General features: G+C 41.2%; 1 protein-coding gene across 4 annotated transcripts; it reads right to left on the minus strand.

The window, feature by feature from the left end:
- Positions 1 to 46: 46 nt before the first annotated feature.
- Positions 47 to 17,849, minus strand: LOC124032134 (ras-related protein Rap-1A-like). Of its 4 annotated transcripts, XM_046344266.1 has the most exons (10): positions 17,668 to 17,849; positions 11,863 to 12,021; positions 8,670 to 8,778; positions 6,919 to 7,007; positions 6,730 to 6,798; positions 6,589 to 6,645; positions 6,239 to 6,379; positions 2,060 to 2,203; positions 1,754 to 1,872; positions 634 to 771 (listed from the first exon to the last, which is right to left on the minus strand). In XM_046344266.1, the coding sequence occupies exons 4-9, from the start codon at positions 6,973 to 6,975 to the stop codon at positions 1,783 to 1,785; spliced, it is 558 nt and encodes a 185-aa protein (XP_046200222.1). In that variant the 5' UTR covers positions 6,976 to 7,007; positions 8,670 to 8,778; positions 11,863 to 12,021; positions 17,668 to 17,849; the 3' UTR covers positions 634 to 771; positions 1,754 to 1,782. The 4 variants fall into 4 exon arrangements, with proteins under 4 accessions (XP_046200219.1, XP_046200218.1, XP_046200222.1 ...); XM_046344263.1 differs by lacking the exon at positions 1,754 to 1,872 and having other exon boundaries at positions 47 to 771; XM_046344262.1 differs by lacking the exons at positions 1,754 to 1,872; positions 11,863 to 12,021 and having other exon boundaries at positions 47 to 771; positions 17,668 to 17,823.
- Positions 17,850 to 22,330: the final 4,481 nt, after the last annotated feature.

Below are 22,330 nucleotides of genomic sequence, written 5' to 3' on the forward strand. Positions count from 1 at the left end.
CTTAATTACTATTATGTAGAGGAATAAAAAAGACATTGACAAAATATAATGAAAATGTACTAAAATTTAATCATTCATAAAAGCTGGAAAATCTTTTGTGACAGGGTAACAAGAAGCAATATTAGAGTTGGTTTTTAGTACAATATATTTTCAGCCTCAAGACAAACAAATCAAGTCTCTTCATTTCCCCCATTCTATAAAATATACATTTTCCACAGCTTCATTATGCAAAAAAGTAATCAGAATATATTATGGGAAATATGAAAGCCTTACAGCTTCCCATAAAACAAAGTCACTTAGGAAATATGTTATTTGATGAATAAAAGTACGAGAAAGAAAACATATGGACATTGATGCATTACTGTAGACACAATTAGTGCAGAAGGGTATGGTAATGAAAAAGGCCAACATTTCCCATGATGTATTTTGCAAAAGTTTTATCATTTGAAATGTGCCGAAGATCTGACAATATTTGCATTCAAAACATCCTAATTCCCCAAATCCACATGGTGGTCTCTTCTTTTAAACAGGGGAAAGGCAAAGCTCTTCATCACAAGGCTGACTCATTGACAAAAAAAAGAATAAAAAAGAGGAAAAGGTCTGTAACCATTAAGAAGCAGAGAAGAGTATCCAAGAAGAATAATCCTCCATTATTAGAGTGGTGAGGAAGATAATTACTTGTCTGCCTTTGTCAAACTTCTCCAAATTTTGCTGAAAGGACTTGGAATGCTGGCACCTTCCAAATGGGCAACAGTTGTGTAATTCAGTTTCCTACAGGTAATAGAGACACAGAGGAATGGTAGTCCAGAGGTGCTTTGATTTACACACCTATACGTATTTATTTGGACAGTGAAGCTAAAACGTTGAATTTCTGCTCCATACGCCAGTATTTTGAATTTGAGAAAATGTTTTATGTGGCAACAATACAGAATGTCACCTTTAATTTGCAGGTTAGCATTTTGTGTCATGAAATTCACTTATAGTGTATAAAATATAGTCAAAAGTTTAGTATTTGGTCCCATATTGCTAACACGCAATGACTAAATCAAGCTTGTGACTTTACAAACTTGTCAGATGCATTTGCAGTTTGTTTTGGTTGTGTTTCAGATTATGTTGTGCCCAATAGAAATGAATGGTAAATAATGTATTGTCATCTTGAGTCAATGTAAATTAGAATGTTTCTGAACACCTCTACAGTAATATGGCTGCATTGCAAATGTGATTACATATCATCATGAATGATGAGTGAGAAAATTAGAGACAAATATCATACCCCCCCAAAAAATGAGTCACAAGCTTGATGTAGTCATTGCGTGCTAGAAATATGGGCCCAAATACTAAACTTTTGACTAAATGTAATACACCAAGTGACTTTGTCCAAATACTTATGACACTTTCAAATGGGCGGGGGGACTAGAAACAAAGTGCATTAATTTCATAGCTGCAAAACAGATGAAAATACCCTCAAATAAACAGGTGACATTCTTTAATATCGCCTAATAAAACATTTGAACTCAAATCCGAAATTCTGGAGTATAGAGCCATATTAAAAGGTTTTAGCTTCACTGTCCAAATGAATACGTAGGGGAGAGTACATTCCATGTGAGAGCAATTGCACATGGAATGCGTGACTGTGAAGAACGTGGGTTATTCTGATAGAAAGCAAAAATATCAATGCAAGCACATACTCATGGGATTATGATCAAATTAGACTCAGTAAAAAAACATAATACATATAGGTTCAGGATCACACCTGGCTCAGAGCTGCTGCAAGTAAGAACTTTAGAGCAGTGTGCAATTTGACTTCTTCTTTGCTTTCTTCTTTTCTATCGGCGTTTTCCTATTGATCTGTCTGACCAGGTCATAGAAAATCTAAATAGGAGCAAAGGAGCTGGTAGTTAGAGATGCATTAACTAACTCTGTCATAGGCTCCAGATAATCACACTTGTTAACTTGACAATAATTACTTTTTTGTTGTTGTTGCAATTCCTTTCAACTAAGAGATATAAAACACTTTAATTCAGTCCAGGTGACTGGAAGTGAAAGCAGTGGGACTTACCTCATTAACGTTGATCTTTGATTTAGCGGAGGACTCTAGAAAGGCACAGTTGTTCCACTGTCTGGCCAGGTTCTGTCCCTGCTCTTTGCCCACCACACGCTCATCCTCCAGGTCACACTTGTTGCCTACCAGGATCATGGGGACCTGATACAAAATAGTGAGAAATAGAGGGAAGATGTTGACAGTTCTTTACTCATTCTTTTCAAAACAAAAATATAAGCCATATCAGTCTCCATAATGTGACAATGAATCAATCATATACAAACTCTGCATGAGACAGAAATAAGAGCATGGCTGAAACTGGAAAACATCAGCTATGACATTTCTATCTCAAAGCCACCATCTTCTCTGACATGCTCCTCCAATGTCTGTACAGGATTGCTTCTCACTGTCATTTAGGATAGCAACACAAACATACATGAGAGCATTAGCTGTTCCGGACGACTGTGTGATCACGCTCTCCGTAGCCGACGTGAGTAAGACCTTTAAACAGGTCAACATACACAAGACGTCGGGGCCAGATGGTTTACCAGGACGTGTGCTCCAGGCATGTGCTGACCAACTGGTAGGTGTCTTTACTGACATTTTTAACATATCCCTGATTGAGTCTAATACCAACATGTTGTTTCAAGCAGACCACCATAGTCCCTGTGCCCAAGAACACAAAGGCAACCTGCCTAAATGACTACAGACCCGTAGCACTCATGTCCGTAGCCATGCAGTGCTTTGAAAGGATGGTAATGGCTCACATCAACACCATTATCCCAGAAACACTAGACCCACTCCAATTTGCATATACCGCCCGAACAGATCCAAAGATGATGCAATCTCTGTTGCACTCCACACTGCCCTTTCCCACCTGGACAAAAGGAACACCTATGTGAGAATGCTATTCATTGACTACAGCTCAGCGTTCAACACCATAGTGCCCTCAAAGCTCATCACTAAGCTAAGGATCCTGGGACTAAACACCTCCCTCTGCAAGGGTAGGTAGCAACACATCTGCCACGCTGATCCTCAACACTGGAGCCTCCCAGTGGTGCGTGCTCAGTCCCCTCCTATACTCCTTGTTCACCCACGACTGCATGGCCAGGCACGACTCCAACACCATCATTAAGTTTGCAGATGACACAACAGCAGTAGGCCTGATCACCGACAGCGATGAGACAGCCTATAGGGAGGTCAGAGACCTGGCCGGGTGGTGCCAAAATAACAACCTATCCCTCAACATAAGCAAGACTAAGGAGATGATTGTGGACTACAGGAAAAGGAGAACCGAGCACGCCCCCATTCTCATCGACGGGGCTGTAGTGGAGCAGGTTGAAAGCTTCAAGGTCCTTGGTGTCCACTCAAACAGCAAACTAGAATGGTCCAAGCACACAAAGACAGTCGTGAAGAGGACACGACAAAGCCTATTCCCCCTCAGGAAACTAAAAAGATTTGGCATGGGTCCTGAGATCCTCAAAAGGTTCTACAGCTGCAACATCGAGAGAATCTTGACTGGTTGCATCACTGCCTGGTATGGCAATTGCTCGGCCTCCGACCGCAAGGCACTACAGAGGGTAGGTTTTATTTATTTATTTCACCTTTATTTAACCAGGTAGACAAGTCGAGAACAAGTTCTCATTTACAATTGCGACCTGGCCAAGATAAAGCAAAGCAGTTCGACACATACAACAAGCAGAGTTACACATGGATTAAAACAAACATACCATCAATAATACAGTATAAACAAGTCTACATACGATGTGAGCAAATGAGGTGAGATAAGGGAGGTAAAGGCAAAAAAATGCCATGGTGGCAAAGTAAATACAATATAGCAAGTAAAACACTGAAATGGTAGATTTGCAGTAGAGGTGTCAGAGGAAGGCCCCAGTCATAGATTGTTCTCTCTACTACCGCATGACAAGTGGTACCAGAGTGCCAAGTCTAGGATAAAAAGGCTTCTCAACAGTTTTTACCCCCAAGCCATAAGACTCCTGAACAGGTAATCAAATGGCTACCTGGACTATTTGCACTGTGTGCCCCCCCCGAACCCATCTTTTATGTTGCTGCTACTCTCTGTTTATCATATATGCATAGTCCCTTTAACTATACATTCATGTACATACTACCTCAATTGTGCCGACCAACCAGTGCTCCCGCACACTGGCTAACCGGGTTGAATTGTGTCCCGCCACCCCCTCTTTTACACTACTGCTACTCTCTGTTCATCATATATGCATAGTCACTTTAACCATATCTACATGTAAATACTACCTCAAAATCAGCCTGACTAACCGGTGTCTGTATGTAGCCTCGCTACTTTTATAGCCTCGCTACTGTTATTTTTCACTGTCTTTTTACAGTTGTTTTTATTTCTTTACTTACCCATTGTTCACCTAATACCTTTTTTGCACTATTGGTTAGAGCCTGTAAGTAAGCATTTCACTGTAAGATCTACACCTATTGTATTCGGCGCACGTGACAAATAAACTTTGATTTGATTGTGGGGTAACTACAATGTTGATCCATCCTCAGTTCTCTCCTATCTCAACAATTAAAATCTGTAACTGTTTTAAAGTCCCCATTGACCTCAGTGAAATCCCTAAGCAGTTTCCTTCCTCTCCGGCAACTGAGTGAGGAAGGACGCCTGTAACTTTATAGTGACTTGGTGAATTGATACACCATCCAAAGTGTAATTAATAACGTCAACACGCTCAAAGGGATATTCAATGTCTGCTTTCTTTACTTGTACCCATCTGCCAATAGGCGCCTTTCTTTGTGAGGCATTGGAAAACATCCCATGTCTTTGTGGTTGAATCTGTCATTTGAAATGCACTGCTCGAATGAGGGACATTACACATAATTATGTGTGGGATACAGAGATGAGATAGTCATTCAAAAATCACGTTAAACACTTATTGCACACATGATCCATGCAACTTGTGACTTTTTAAGTAAATTAATTTTTTCCCCCAAATGTATTTTAATGTTTAGGCTTGCCATAACAAAGTGCTTGCTTATTGACTTAAGACATTTCAGATTTTACATTAATTTGTAAACATTTCTAAAAACATAATTCCACTTTGACATTATGGGGTATTGTGTGTAGGCCAGTGACACAATCTCAATTTAATTAATTTTAAATTCAGGCTGTAACAACAAAATGTGTGGAAAAAGTAAATGTGTGAATAATTTATGAAGGCACTTTAGAACATAACTGCATACAAATCATAGTGATCGTAACAGCTGTAATAAATGCATTGACAACAAGGCCTAAGTGTTGGAAGCACATCAACGACAGTGACAGAGCCCTGAATAGCTACAATTCTCACATCCTCCCAGACTGACTACACCGAGGAGGAGAAGGGAGAGGCAGGACTTGCAGAGCTTTCTGCGTCACAAATAGAACTGACTTCTATTACATGGTTATACCCACGTTGCAAAATAAATGTAGAAGTCTTTATTATTAAATTATTGCACCCACACTGCTCGAGCGCGCCAATGAGCGTCTGCGTTGCCACGGGCTAAAAACGAAATCAGTTCTATTTGTGACACAGATCGCGCTGCGAGTCCTGCATCTCCCATCTCCTCATTGGTTTATAGAAGCAGGTACCCACATGCCATCTCCTCATTGGTTATACCCACGTGGGTGACTGAAAGACGAACGAGGTTAGTGGCGGTAATGCAGCTAATTTATGAAAGTTGCCAATCACAATATAAAGTCAAGAGAAGAAAAAGGCTGGAAGGAGGAGAGATGATTAGAAACAATTCAGTTGACTGTTTTATGGGTGGATTAATTGTCGGAGTAGAGGACCTTGTGCATTTCAGGTAAAATAACAACTCAATGTTTATATCCCAGGACAAATTAGCTAGCAACAGCAAGCTCGCTAAATAGGACAAATAAGCTAGCAAATGCAAGCTAGCTAGCTAAATTGCCATAAATGTTTAATGCTTTTTGACCTGTCGCCAAATTAATGTAATTGGTTCAGAGCTTGTTTTGATATTTTAACCTGCGTGTCGTGATCGCGTTTGCTAAGGGGGGACAATATACATTTATGCAAAATGGAGCACGAGTGCAGCCGGTTTGGGTCACGTGTCAGTGTCAACGACAGTGACTGAGCCCTGAATAGTTACAATACTCACATCCTCAGTGTCAACGACAGTGGCTGAGTCCTGAATAACTACAATACTCACATCCTCAGTGTCCTTTACTCTCAGGATCTGTTCCCTCAGGTCCTGTAGGTCGTTAAACGTGGACTGTGCAGTGATGGAGTATACAAGAGCGAAGCCTTGACCGTTCTTCATGTACAGGTCCCTCATTGCTGTGAACTGCTCCTGTAAAACAGCAGACGAAAGACTCCATGACATACTGGTCATATTTACTGCCGTCATACAATCTGTTACCACGGCTAACGTTTACTGCAGTCATACAATCTGTTACCACGGCTAACGTTTACTGCCGTCATACAATCTGTTACCACGGCTAACGTTTACTGCCGTCATACAATCTGTTACCACGGCTAACGTGGACATGTTCTACTTACTGTTCCAGCTGTGTCAAGGATTTCAAGCATGCATTGCTGCCCGTCCACTTCAACTTGCTGTGGGAGAGGGAGTAAAGTTTAGTACCATTTTGACACTTGAGTGGTGGCAGTGGAGCTCTTAGTAACTTTAGGGCAGCATACCTTTCTGTAGGAGTCTTCTATTGTGGGGTCATATTTTTCCACAAAAATACCTTGTACAAATTGGACTGTCTGGAAGAGAATAAGCAAGGAAAGAAGAACATAGTGATATCAATTCTCAAAAGCAAATGCCCACTCAAATCACTTACGCCCAGAATGCCTTAATAGAAACCGAGGCAAGGCACTACTCACCAGTGCAGATTTGCCGACACCTCCGGACCCTAACACCACTAGCTTGTATTCACGCATGGTGGGGTTACTTTACTAGACAGCAGAAAGGTCTGCAAGAGGAGAGACACGAGAGAGAGCATTGGTTAGGCCTACTTACGTCACTATTTATATAAATTAAACATATTGCCAGCCACAGATGAGAACCCAATAATGTCTTTCATCAGATCTAGAAGTAACATTTGGCAGTTGTTCATTCCCCTCAGCTTGCCCATTATCTAACTACTCATACATAGCTCAGCCGGAACATAAAGGTCTGCTTGTGGTATCCCTTTGACAACACATATTCAGGAACTGAAACTCCTCTCCCTCTGGCAAAAAAAGAATCCCTCCATCCTACCCAAGGACATCAGCTGACATGACGAGGCCATGTTCCCTTTTCAAAAGAAGGAAACAAATAGACAAGAGCAAAAATAACCCAGAGATTTGTTCCACCCTCGGGATTATGCACTACATCTTTAACACTTGAGTAAGTGACAGTGAGCTGATGCTAATTGTCACACAGCTCAGTCTCTATGGAGTTGGTGGGTAATAGCCGCAGTACCACAAATAGCTTAATCTCATTAGCATGCTTAGGAGCAGGCTGTGTGGGGCGAGGAGTCGCCAACCATCAGCTTGGCACAGTGATAAGTAGCGCTTGTAAAATTAGCACAACATTATAAAACTCTTAAAACAGTCAGGCATTTATGACTTGATATTCTTGGAGCCAGCCATGTAAATGTGAGTCACCTGCCAAGAGAGACACACCCCCCCCCCCCCCCCCCCAGAATATTATCCCCACGAAACCTATTTTGGTTTTGTCTGCATTGTGCTTATTCCATTGGGGACCATATTGGAAACAACGTGTTTAACGTGCATCTTTTCCACCAATAAATCAACATGTCTTATGTCAAATAGGGATAACCACCAAGCCATGGCAAAAGCTACTCCATGAGAAAATGTTGGTTTTATGTGCAGAGAAACAATCCTAACCCACTACGCAAATCTAACAAATTGCAAAGGACAGCAGCACCACAAGCCTACAATGGGCAGTATGAGGGATGTTACAAAGGTCCATTCAATCCTCAGGCCATTGCAATACACCCCCTCTGTGAAAATGTTGTGCATATAGAAAACAGAACAGAGATTAGAGTAAGAGAATGACCACTGATGTAAAATAATGACCAGACCAAGAAAGGCAGTGTGTGTTTGATTCCGATATCAGCTCCAATCTCGAAGCATACTTAGAACCCACAGACACAGTAAGAATGCTAAACAAAGTGCCAGCCAAAAACGCTTCAAAATGGCATTTCATTTATATCTGACGTGGCCACAGCCTTTAGTAGCCTCTTTCAGATTAGAGATAACACATCTGGAGTAGCACTTAAGCAAATAAATGCTTGTAGAACTTCACATGGTCAATCCCAATCTTAGAATTCCTGCAAAGCACAGTTGATATGGAGAGTGTTTCCATGTTGACAGGATGTTGGCACATCTACCATGTCCACTGGCAGTGAGAACACTAGCCTCTTGAAATCTTGCAAGTCATTGAGGGTTCAGATCCAGTTAACACAGTAGACAGCGGTTAACTGGACTGAAAACCTGTAGCTAGACAACTTTTTGTTGTTCTTTTTACTAACGCTATGCGAGTTGATCATTCCCAAGCAGCATATAGCATAGTATCTGCACAAACTCATTTTCCAGCAAAAACACCCACTTTTAAGGACATAACCTACCGTGTACAAGGCTGGAAACGACAACTCCCCACTACATCTGGTGAGGGAAGGCTTGCAGTTCCCAGGACACACAGGTGTGGAGGCTGTGGTGGGAGCCAAAGGATTTAGGCTATGCCAGAGAATCCCCACAAAGATAGGAAAAAGACAGAAGAAATATATAAGTTGCAGTTCACTTTTTGAAAGTAATCTTAGGCCTGCACTTTGAGGGAGTGGGAAACATTTTGTCAAACGGTAGGCGTACATTACTAATCACCATCAATATGGTCTCAAAATACTCACTTAACTTGAAAAAGGCCTAAATGATAAGAAAACCAGACCATTGTTAAGACTACAAAAGAAACCCATGCAGAATGTGCCAATGAAAGGGCAACATAAGGTTATCTGTGTTTACTCAGATTTCTGTTCAAAATTGAGCTGCAATTTACGGCATAAAAGCTGACTTTGCTTATCAGTCAGACAGCCAAATCATTCCTGTCTTCTTTCAGACTTCTGAGTGAGAGAGTTTCTGGCAGATTATAAAACATTTTCCACTTTAAACATGTTAGAGTTCTCTAAATTGAGAGACAATTATTTTATCTATGGATAACATCTTTTCAACAATCTTAACTGCATACAAAGGGGCACCTGATGGGAATGTGGTTAATTATTTGCTTTTATTGCGCATGGGTGTTCTCCTGAATGGCATGTCATGCATCAAATCATAATTCTCAAAAGACAACACTAGCCACCCTTGCTATTTACATACACTACTTTGCCAGAAAGTTTGTGGACACATGCTCGTCGAACATCTCATTCCAAAATCATAGGCATTAATATGGTGTTTATCCCTCCCTTTGCTGCTCTAACAGCTTCCACTCTTCTGGGAAGGCTTTCCACAAGATGTTGGAACATTGCTGCAGGGACTTTCTTCCATTCAGCCAAGAGCATTAGGGAGGTCGGGCACTGATGTTGGGCCAGTCAGCATTTCAATTCACCCCAAAGGTGTTCAATGGGGTTGAGGTCAGCGCTCGGTGCAGGCCAGTCAAGTTCTTCCAGAACAATCTCTTCAAACCATTTCTGTATGGACCTCGCTTTGTGCACAGGGGCAGTCATGCTGAAACAGGAAAGGGCCTTCCACAAACTGTTGCCATAAAGTTGGAAGCACAGAATCATCTATAATACCATTGAATGCTGTAGCATTGAGATTCCCCTTCACTGGAACTAAGAGGCCTAGCCTAAACCACGAAAAACAGCCCCAGGCCATTATTCCTCCTCCACCGAACTTTACAGTTGGCACTAGGCATTGTGGCAGCGAGCGTTCTCCCAGATTTGTCCGTTGGACTACCAGAGGGTGAATCATCACTCCAGAGAACACGTTTCCACTGATCCAGAGTCAAATGGCGGCGAGGTTCACACCATTCCAGCCGACGGTTGGGCATGGTGATCTTTCCACTTGACAATAACAGCACATACAGTTAACAAGGGCAGCTCTAGCAGGCAGAAATTTGACGAACAGACTTGTTGGAAAGGTGGCATCCTATGACGGTGCCACGTTGAAAGTCACTGAGCTTAAGTTGTCCTTATGTTAGGCTATGATCTGGCTATACAATAGGGCTGTGGTCTACACTAGTTAATTTAGCAGACAAGATTTGCTTCAAATTCCATGGCATTATTTTATAGTATGAAGAATAGAATAGAACAATTGAATAAAATAAAAAGGATATTTTCTTCAAACGATTTGAGGGAGTGCGCACATGCGGCTATACTGTGTTGAGCGGTTAACAAAGAAACAGGTATTCCTATATGCTTCATTTAGAGTAAGCCTTTAACCAACAGTGCAGTCCAAGAAAGAGTTAAGAAAATATTTACCAAATAAACTAAAGTAAAAAATGATGAAATAACAATAACGAGGCTATATACAGGGGGAACTGGTACCGAGTCAATGTGCGGGGGTACAGGTTAGTCGATGTAATAACGGTCCACATTTACTTGGTCAGCCAACCATATGAGTAGGCCTAAAATACAAAAGCCTAAGTCAATCTACTATCCCCCATAGTTCAAAAGTTGACCTATTCTATTGGAGAAAGAAATATTCCAAACAGACCACTATAGCATCAAAAAAACTGTTTTAATGCAATGAGCCTGACGCAACTAATCAGAACGTCTAGCTTAAAACGGTGATAAACTATTAGGCTATTTCTTCACATTAAGAGGGCAGCAATGCGCACAGAGCAGTAGGCTATAAGTGCAAATGTTCCATTAGCATGAACACACCATTAGCAAAAGTGACCGCAAATGCAATTATGCATGTAGTGCTTTCATTATAAAGGTACATTTATATGGTGAAAATTATCTTCTGCAAACTTGAAACTCAGGCACTGCACATGTATGCCAGTTAGGTTCTACACCCGTTGTAAAGCAGATTATGTGCTACATTTTAAGAAGTTATTTGGCAACTTTAGTTGTGATACAAATCTTAACAAAACATATAAGCCTATGGGCTAGGCTACATGAGGTGTGCGACTATGATTCTTTTTAAAGTCAGTCACAAAAAACACCAAAAAAAGGCATGTGCTATTTCTTGCCTGAAACTAGCCATCATTCACAAGTGAAAGGCTAATATTGTCACCCATCAGACTATTCTTGACTTAATCTCATCTTTACAAATAGTAATAATATGTGTGAAATTTGTTTGGATTTAGAATGGACCATTATCATGCAATTGTCTAAACAGGGACAATAGAGTGCTGAGTACCAGGCAGTTAGCAAGTTTGGTAGGCTACTAATGACCATCAGCAGCATCAGATTTGGAGAAGCCTAATTACCTTGACTAAATGGACACGTGGAATTTGATTGCCATCATTACCCATGACCACCGGTGTGGCGGTAATACGGTCACAGCCCTATCCATTAGTGGGAGTTACAGGTTAGGTACTGTTTGGTGTAGCCCAACATTTTTACCAACCTTTACTTGGCGATACTAGCGTTGTTCTCAATTTTGCCAAAGATGCATCTTCTAAAATGTCAGTGTCCAGTTGCAGGTGGTGCATTTGAATTTTAAAAAGGCTTTGTTACTAAAACAAAGAAATGTTTTGCTCCATTAAGTAATCAAACAATGTGTACGTCGCCATCTTCTCCATTGATTTTTTCCCCCCCTCATTGATTGAGACAGGTGGTTCCACCCCAAAGTGCAGCATGTCATGATGACACTCACCTGTCTCGATCAATGCACTCTCCACGGAATCGGAAGAAAGCGGATGTTTCTGGTTTTCAGGGATACAGTATTTTCAACCCAACTTCAGTTTCCCATAAAAAAACAGAAGTAGGGACTCCACTCAGGGATCCTTCTATGCCTGCTACGTTTGATCATAACCTATGAGAGAAGATTTGAAATAGACAAGATAGCGGCATACACATTGTTGGATTACTTTCATGTTGCAAAACAATTATTGTATACTGAACAAAAATATAAACAAGTCACATTTCATGAGTTGAAATAAAATATCACAAATGTTCCATATGTAAAAAATGTATTTCTCAATTTTTTCACATCCCTGTTAGCGAGTATTTCTCCTTTGCCAAGATAATCCATCCACCTGACAGATGTGCCTTATCAAGAAGCTGATTAAACAACATAATCATTGTACAGCTGCACATTGTGCTGGGGACAATAAAACGCCACTCAAATGTGCAGTTGTCATAAAAAAAAATGTGACACTTCTCAAGTTGAGGGTTGTGCACAATTGGCATGCTGACTGCAGGAATGTCCACCAGAGCGGTTGCAAAATAATTGAATGTTAATTTCTCTACCATAACCCACCTCTGTCATTTTAGAGAATCTGGCAGTACGTTGAACCGGCCTCACAACCGCAGACCACATTTAACCATGCCAGCCCAGGACCTAAACATCCGGCTTCTTCACCTGCGGAATGGTCTGGCACCAGCCACCCAGACAGCTGATAAAACGGTGGATTTGCACAACCAAAGAATTTCTGCACAAACTGCCAAACGTCTCAGGGAATCTCATCTGCGTGCTTGTCATCCTCACCAGGGTCTTGACCTGACTGCAGTTCAGCATCATAACAGACTTCAGTGGGCACATGCTAACCGTCGCTGGCCACTGGCATGCTGGAGAAGTGTGCTCGTCACAGATTAATCCCAGTGTCAACTGTAGTGGGCAGAAGACAGTATGTGTTGGCGAGCGGTTTGCTGATGTCAATGTTGTGAACAGAGTACCACATGGTGGCATTGGGGTTATGGTATGGACGGGCATAAACTATGGGCGATGAACACAATTGCATTTTTATCAGTGTCAGTTTGAATGCACAGAGATACCGTGACTAGATCCTGAGGCTCATTATCATACACATTCATCCGCCACAATGACCTCATGTTTCAGCACGACAATGCACAACCCCATGATCTGAACAATTCCTGGGAGCTGAAAATGTACCAGTTCTAACCAGACAGGTCAACCATTGAGCAGGTTTGGGATGCTCTGGATCGTCATGTACGACTGTGTGTTCCAGTTCCCGCCAATATCCAGCAACTTCGCACAGCCATTGAAGAGGAGTGGGACAACATTCCACAGGCCAAAATCAGCCTGATCAACTCTATGCGAAGGAGATGTGTCGTGCTGCATGAGGAATATGGTGGTCACACCAGATACTGACTGGTTTTCTGATCCACACCCCTATCTTTTTTTCTAAAGGTCTCTGTGACTAACAGATGCATATCTGTATTCCCAGCCATGTGAAAGCCATAGATTAGAGCCTAATGAATTCATTTCAATTGACTGATTTACTAGTGATGCACAGATATGACATTTTTGGCCGATACTGATATCCAATATTTTCCTTGCAAAAAACCATGATACCGATAACCGATAAAAAAAAATGTTGCAGCCTTTTTAAAAATGTTTTTTTTTTAACCTTTATTTAACTAGGCAAGTCAGTTAAGAACAAATTCTTATTTTCAATGACGGCCTAGGAACAGTGCCTGTTTAGGGGCAGAACGACAAATTTGTACCTTGTCAGCTCGGGGGTTTGAACTTGCAACCTTCCGGTTACTGCTGTCGCCTACGCCTTAAGCATTCTAGTACAGTTAAATAGTTACACGGGCGCAGCGGTCTAAGTCACTACAGTCAATGGTTCAAATCCAGGCTGTATCATATCCGGCAGTGATGGGGAGTCCCATAGGGCGGCGCACAATACGCCCAGCGTTGTCCTTGTTTGGCCGGGGTAGGCCGTCATTAAAATAAATGGTTATACACACACACAGACCATAAAGTTATTTTGTTCGCATTTACGTATGTACCCATTACCAGTAAAACATCATCAAAACCTATTTCTTTCACTTACTTGCTGTGCTGTTTTGTTGTTCATTTGTTCAGTGGTCTCATTCTCAACCAGGATTTCTATGGAACACCGCCTGGGTCTTTGCGTGTCAACAAATATACTATTTAGCGTGTCAAATAAGCTTGTTGACCAATCAGGACCTGAATATGACTTGCACGTTACATAATAATTTAACGCGTTCATACATTTCTTTACGTAGTTATTACACATTGATTACGCTATCACTCGTATTTCATAGGTCACAACGATTCGCCAATACGTATGCTATGATGTTCGTAAAGTGCTACAGTGCTGGTCATTAAAAAAAAAGCTAGCTAGCTCATGGATTTAAACAATGTCGTTTTGCTATGTTTTTGGGGAAGAACAATCTGTTTCAGTAGCTATATAGTTAGCTAGCTAACTATATAGCTAGGTGTCATCTAAAATAACGCTAATTTATAAAAGACTATTCTTATTTGATTAATGGTGGTTGGACCATCTATGTGAAGCTAGTTTACAATAAGGATTAGCCACAATAGTGGACTTGTGGTTAGTCTTCAAAATAAAAGTCTGGCATAATTCTATTCGTATTCATTTGCATCACTGTCAATGACATTATTTTATTTTGAAGGCAAACCGCAAATTCCACTATTGTGCCTAATCCTTATTGTGGCTAGCTTCACAACACATAACCCGGTCCGGTCGAGCCTCACTAGCCAGATGAAGCTAGCTGGCTGCTTATAACGTTAGCTTTGGCCAACAGGGTTAGCTGGCTAGCTATTTATTTTTTATGAACTGAAGTTCAAGTTCAATAGGCGAACAACACGTGGCAAACAAGCTAATACTTTCTCACAAGGATTCCTAAATAATTGCTAAGAATAATGAAAATGACTGCATTTTTTTATTGACAATTGTTTTCAGGCTGTTGTATTGGTACTAGGTACCAAGCTAAAACTAGATAACCCAGAAGTTACGGTCGAACAAATGATGCGTTATTACCAACGCGGTATTGTAAACATAATTCGTGGCTGGTGTTTGCTAACTTTTTTGTTCAGCTTTGACATGGCTACTGAATAATTTGAGACACGCAAAGACCCAAACGGAGTTCCAAAGTATGTGTGTCGTGAAGCTCATAGCAGTGACGCTATTACTGTGTAACTCCGTTAGGGCAACATCGGAAAAATTGCGCACTTGGTAGTGTTAACCGGTGCTCGAATTGTCGGCGAAAGCCAACATCACCCACGACAGAGAACGGTTGATTGCCAAGGGCAATAAATTCCATTATCTTGGGTTTAATGGATTTCGCATTTGAGTTGTCTCGGTGAAATTGAGTTACTCTTTCAAATGACTGTTTGACGGCTCGATCCACACAGCGGACACTGAGCTAATTTAGGAATGCTGTGTTGCACGTATTTTTTGTGAACAAATGTTAAGTTTAGTAGCAGCATGTGAAAATTGTGGAAATCTGTTGCAGCTCAAGTCAAGTATTAAATCCACAATGCAATGCTCTCTGGGCTGGCTGGCTAAGTAGCCAACTTAACTACACACAATAATACCAGTTAATATCCGCATATGAAGTAGCTGGCTAGCTGTAGAATCGCCTAAACAAACTGCACATTCAATTTAGGAGTCTCTCTCACCCAGAGTGCAAGAGTACGTTGTTATGGCAACAACGGTCCGTTCCCACAGATACACACTGTTTAGATTGAGCACATCTAAGCGAAATATATACATTGTCCTGACGATATAGGTGGATGGATGTGTTCTAGACAAATATGTCAATACCATTTATTAGCTGATTTGTTGATCTGAAAAGCAGGTAATTGTTTAAAAAGCGTTATTAAAATGTGATAGTGTGTTATCCCCTATCTCCAGTGACGAGAACTAGCCTAAAGGTCGACAGATGGTAATATTGATGGTTCGTACCTAACAAAAATTCTCCATTCAGGCTGCTAAGGCGTCAATTTCGTCCTTAAGTATATTTAATGGCAAGAATGAGAGGAAATAGGAAAATATGCATACTTTCTTTTTGAAACAATTTTCCACTGCCATGCTAGTGGCTAATGTTACTGATGTTGCGCCTTGCATTCAGCCAGGGGTAAACAGACTGCTGCAACCTGATTGGCTGAACGCAATATCCAGGACTAGCATTCCTAGGCATTAGCCACTTTTGCATGGTGGTGGAAAATGGTGTTTCATAAAGAGCACAAATTGTTCCGGTTTTTTGTTCACCGTCGCACCATTAACTACAGTTAAGGAGGAAATTGAGAACCATGTATTTTGAATAAAATATAAAACAACAATTTTACTGAGTTACAGTTTATAGAAGGAAATCAGTTAATTGAAATAATTCATTATGTCCTATTCTATGGATTTCACCTGATTGGGCAGGGGCGCAGCCATGGGTGGGCCTGGGAGGGCAGGGGCCCACCCACTGGAGAGCCAGGCCCTGCCAATCAGAATTAGTTTTCCCTACAAAAAGGGCTTTATTACAGGCAGAAATACTCCTCAGTTTAATCAGCTGTCCGGCTGGCCTCAAGATGATCCCGCAGGTGAAGAAGCCGGATGTGGAGGTCCTGGGCTGGCTTACACTGGGTCTGCAGTTGTGAGGCCGGTTGGTCGCACTGCCAAATTATCTAAAACGAAGTTGGAGGTGGCTTCTGGCAAGAGCTCTGGTGGACATTCCTGCAATCAGCATTCCAATTGCACGCTCCCTCAACTTGAGACATCATTGGAATTGTGTTGTGACAAAACTGCACATTTTAGAGTGGCCTTTTATTGTCCCCAGCATAAGCTGCAACTGTGTAATGATCATGCTGTTTGATATGCCACACCTGTCAGATGGATTATCTTGGAAAAGGAGAAATGCTCACTAACCAATTTGGGCACAACATTTGAGAGAAAGCTTTTTGTGCATATGAAACATTTCTGGGATACTTTATTTCAGCTCAAAAAACATGGATCAAACACTTTACATGTGTTTATATTTTTGTTAAGAATATATGACAAGTTCCTACAAGATTTCAAACCGACCACTTACAAGTTAAATCATGGAGATAATGTTTTTACCCACTGAACATAGGCTTTCATCAAATTGATTGTATTTCTGGAGTGGATTATTCCTTTACTTGGTAGGAAATTCTATGTATCACACCAGAGTACCTAACCTGTAACTCCCAGTATTGGATACCAAAAATCGTTGGTTAAATCGCATTATCTGGTGTAACAATCTGTATCCAATTTAGCCAGCCAAGTTACTATTTAGTTAGCTGTCGAAGTTGCCTTCCTAGCTATTTAGCTAAGCTAACCCCTACGTTTACGACCCTGGACCGATTTAAAGTTACAGCTAGCTAACAGTCCACGATCTGGGTGAGCCAACCACGTAGTGGCTAATTTGTTAAATGGTATGTCCATCAATTGCCAAATAGCTAGTAAACTAAAACGAATTAGCTACAGCCAACTCCCTTCGGCTTGTTATGCTAGCTGTTGTAACTAGCTGCTTTAGCTCGCTAACGTTAGCCTCCCTTCCATCCGGCCTAGACTTTTACTGTAACTAGCGAGCAACTACCATAGTTAGCTGTCCTACTTTGCCATCTGACACATTTCTAAAATTTTCACCGATCTATATTGGCGTATTGATTAGCCCAAAACGGTTGTTATGACCTGATATAATCGTTACTCACCGTGTTTTGGTCTCCCCGCTGCCTCACTGGAGTTGCTGACTTCAATGAATCTAGGTCGAAAATATACTTCAACCAAGACTTCAATGAACCTCGTTCGGCACTGCAAACGTCACTCCCTAACAAACGTCACTCCCTAGCTAACCTCTCAAACCATAAATGGCAACGGACGGTGCACACTACTGTAGTTTCAAGGCGACCTGGGTATTCACAATGTTGTAGTCCAGGCATAAAACCATATGGATCATCTGAGTATTTTGGCGACCATGCACACACTGAGTGCAAATACTATTAAATAAGAGATTACAAGTTTGTTGCCATGGTCTCCACATTATAAACTGAGGACTGTGACAAAAACTATACAACAAAGTAATAAATAGCCTATAGTTATCAAGTAGGTCTACTGCCATACGAATTGTGTTTGGATAATGTCGTCAAGCAGAATGCTGTAGCGTGCAATTAGATAGCATACTTTCCCACTGGAGTTCTCAGAAATAAACCATCTCTACTTGTTCAAACAGACATTCAGTACCTAGTACAAGCCCTTTCACAGCACCCCTCCTTTCCTTTGTTTGCTGAAGCGCAAAGGCCCACCTGAACTCTCACGGTCTTCACATTTTTCTACCTTAAAATTAAATCTCAAAAGGGAATACATTGTATTCTTTTCCTACTTACAGTTGAAGTCGGAAGTTTACATACACCTTAGCAAATTACATTTAAACTCAGTATTTTACAATTCCTGACATTTATTCCTAGTCAAAATTCATTGCCTTAGGACAGTTAGGATCACCACTTCATTTTAAGAATGTGAAATGTCCGAATAATCGTAGAGAGAAATATTTATTTCAACTTTCATCACATCCCAGTGGGTCAGAAGTTTACATACACTCAATTAGCATTTGGTAGCATTGCCTTTAAATGGTTCAACTTGGGCCAAACATTTTAGGTAGCCTTCCACAAGCTTCCCACAATAAGCTGGGTGAATTTTGTTCTCATTCCTCCTGACAGAGCTGGTGTAACTGAGTCAGGTTTGTAGGCCTCCTTGCTCGCACACACTTTTTCAGTTCTGCCCACAAATTTTCTAAAGGATTGAGGTCAGGGCTTTGTGATGGCCCCTCCAATACCTTGACTTTTTTGTCCTTAAGCCATTTTGCCACAACTTTGGAAGTATGCTTTGGGGTCATTGTCCCAAAGCAAATGGAAAACCCATTTGCGACCAAGCTTTAACTTCCTGACTGATGTCTTGAGATGTTGCTTCAATATATCCACATAATTTAGCTTCCTCATGATGTCATCTATTTTGTAAAGTGCACCCCACAAGAACCCCACAACATGATGCTGCCACCCCTGTGCTTCACGGATGGGATGGTGTTCTTCAGCTTGCAAGCCTCCCCCTTTTTCCTCCTAACATAACGATAGTCATTATGGCAAAGCAATTCTATTTTTGTTTCATCAGACCAGAGGACATTTATCCAAAAAGTACAATCTTTGTCCCCATGTGCAGTTGCAAACCATAATCTGGCTTTTTTATGGCGGTTTTGGAGCAGTGGCTTCTTCCTTGCTGATATAGGACTCGTTTTACTGTGGATATAGATACTTTTGTACATGTTTCCTCCAGCATCTTCACAAGGTCCTTTGCTGTTGTTCTGGGATTGATTTGCACTTTTCACACCAAAGTACATTCATCTCTAGGAGACAGAACGTGTCTCCTTCCTGAGTGGTATGACGGCTGCGTGATCCCATGGTGTTTATACTTGCGTACTATTGTTTGTACAGATGAACATGGTACCTTCAGGCATTTGGAAATTGCTCCCAAGGATGAACCAGACTGGTGGAGGTCTACACATTTTTTTCTGAGGTCTTGGCTGATTTCATATTTCTTTTGATTTTCCCATGATGTCAAGCAAAGAGGCACTGCGTTTGAAGGTAGGCCTTGAAATACATCCACAGATACACCTCCAATTGACTCAAATGATGTCAATAAGCCTATCAGAAGCATCCATGACATCATTTTCTGGACTTTTCCAAGCTATTTAAAGGCACAGTCAACTTAGTGTATGTAAACCTCTGACCCACTGGAATTATGATACAGTGAATTATAAGTGAAATAATCTGTCTGTAAACAATTCTTGGAATAATTACTTGTGTCACGCACAAAGTAGATGTCCTAACCGACATTCCAAAACTATAGTTTGTTAGCAAGAAATTTGTGGAGTGGTTGAAAAATGAGTTTTAATGACTCCAACCTAAGTGCATGTAAACTTCCGACTTCAACTGTATCTTCACAAACTACTCCACATTTTAAAAGTTAAAGAAAAATTATAGAAAATATTCAGATGTCTTTATTGCGCTATATAAAATTGCTCAAGCTCAGTAGATTACGTTGGGAGTCATTGATGGAGAGCAATATTCAAACCTTGTTTCTGATTTTCAACAACAAAGACACACCGAATGGCTTTCCAAGAGGTTGAATGTTCCTGAGTGGTCCAGCCTTAGTCCTGACTTAAATCAGCTTGAAAATCAGAGACAAGGTTTGAATATTGCTGTCCATCAATGACTCCCAAACAAATTTACCGAGCTTGAGCAATTTTGACAAAAACAAAGGAAAGTATTCAGACCCCTTGACTTTTTACAGAATTTGTTACGTTACAGCCTTATTCTAAAATGTATTAAATCGTTTCCCCCCTCATCAATCTACACACAATGCCCCATAATGACAACGCAAAAAAAGTAGAAATTATAGAAAATGTAGAAATGTTTGCTAATTTATATTTTATTTATTTTCTCTCTGCAGATCCTCTCAAGCTCTGTCAGGTTGGATGGGGAGCGTCGCTGCACCGCTATTTTCAGGTCCTTTCAGAGATGTTCGATTGGGTTCAAGTCCGGGCTCTGGCTGGGCCCCTCAAGGACATTCAGAGACTTTCAGAGACGAAGCCACTCTTGCGTTGCCTTTGCTGTGTGCTTAGGGTCCTGTTGGAAGGTGAACCTTCACACCAGTCTGAGGTCCTGAGCGCTCTGGAGCAGGTTTTCAGCAAAGATCTCTCTGTACTTTGCTCCGTTCATCTTTCCCTCGATCCTGACTAGTCTCCCAGTCCCTGCAGCTGAAAAACATGCATCACCGTAGGGATGGTGCCAGGTTTCCTCCAGACGTGATGCTTGGCATTCAGGCCAAAGACTTCAATCTTGGTTTCATCAGAACAGATCATCTTGTTTCTCATGTTCTAAGAGACATTTAGGTGCCTTTTGGCAAACTCCAAGTGGGCTGTCATGTTCCTTTTACTGAGGAGTTGCTTCCTTCTGGCCCTTCTACCATAAAGGCATGATTGGTGGAGTGCTGCAGAGATGGTTCTCCTTCTAGAAGGTTCTCACATTTCTACAGAGGAACTCTGGAGCTCTATCAAAGTGACCATTGGGTTCTTGGTCACCTCTCTGACCAAGGCCCTTCTCCACGATTGCTCAGTTTGGCTGGGCAGCCAAAGAAAGTCTTGGTGGTTACAAACTTCTTCCATTTAAGAATGATGGAGTCCACGGTGTTCTTTGGGACCTTCAATGCTGCAGAAATGTTTTGCTACCCTTCCCCAGATCTGTGCCTCGACACAATCTTGTCTCGGAACTCAACGGACAATTCTTTCGACCTCATGGCTTGGTTTTTGCTCTGACATGCACTATCAACTGTGGGACCTTATATAGACAGGTGTTTGCCTTTCCAAATCATGTCCAATCATTTGAATTTACCACAGGTGGACTCCAATTAAGTTGTGGAAACATCTCAAGGATGGTCAATGGAAACAGGATGCATCTGAGTTCAATTTCGAGTGTCATAACAAAGGGTCTGAATACTTAAGTAAATAAGGTATTTCTGTTTTTTATATTTAACAAATTAGCTAACATTTCTAAAAACCTGTTTTCAATTAGTCAATATTGGGGTATTGTATATAGATTGATTAGGACATTTTTTTATTTCATCAATTTTAGAATAAGGCTGTAACGTAACAAAATGTGGAAAAAGTCAAGGGGTCTGAATACTTTCCGAATGCACTGTACTGAATGTTGCTTTAAGAGTTGTGCAAAGTTGGTAGAATCCCATTCAAAATGTTTCACAGCTGTAATGGTGTGAAGACATATGCAATCAAGACATCTTCGTTTAAAAAATATAATACAATATTTTGGAAAATATTCCATATTTTTTATTTTCACTAGGCACTGTATCAGAGGAAACAGATGCAGGGTAACAGTACAAACATCTGACAATCTTCATCTGTAAACCCCCCCCCACCCACCCCACCCCACACACACACACGCACGCACGCACGCACGCACGCACGCACGCACGCACGCACACACACACACACACACACACACACACACACACACACACACACACACACATAATAGCAATAATGATACTGCATATCCACCATCAATGTGTTGGCAGTGTTGTGCGAATGCCCTCTGTTGATTAGAGACTTGTGACCCTCACTGAGGTCTTTGTTCATTTAGTGTCAGGAGGGAGTAGAGAGCATTGTCTTCTATTTCCGGTGGGGTTTCACAAAACCTAATGGTGCAGTACAAGTCACTGTTGGAGCTGTACATAATTATCTCATCATACACATGACAAGTGTCCTCTTCATCCTGAGAGAGAGAGGGAGGGGGGGGGGCATTGGGA

Source organism: Oncorhynchus gorbuscha, linkage group LG03 (genome assembly GCF_021184085.1).
Source record: "Oncorhynchus gorbuscha isolate QuinsamMale2020 ecotype Even-year linkage group LG03, OgorEven_v1.0, whole genome shotgun sequence".
Taxonomy (NCBI): Eukaryota; Metazoa; Chordata; class Actinopteri; order Salmoniformes; family Salmonidae; genus Oncorhynchus; species Oncorhynchus gorbuscha.

What these genes read in the sequence shown, in the direction of transcription:
- LOC124032134 (XM_046344263.1), bottom strand. Translation starts at nt 6,975, where the DNA reads ATGCGTGAATACAAGCTAGTGGTGTTAGGGTCCGGAGGTGTCGGCAAA. An exon ending in GTGTCGGCAAATCTGCACTG is followed by an intron (nt 6,799 to 6,918) that starts GTGAGTAGTGCC and finishes ATTCTCTTCCAG; the next exon opens with ACAGTCCAATTTGTACAAGG. An exon ending in GAGTAAAGGACACTGAGGAT is followed by an intron (nt 2,204 to 6,238) that starts GTGAGTATTGTA and finishes ATTTTGTATCAG; the next exon opens with GTCCCCATGATCCTGGTAGG.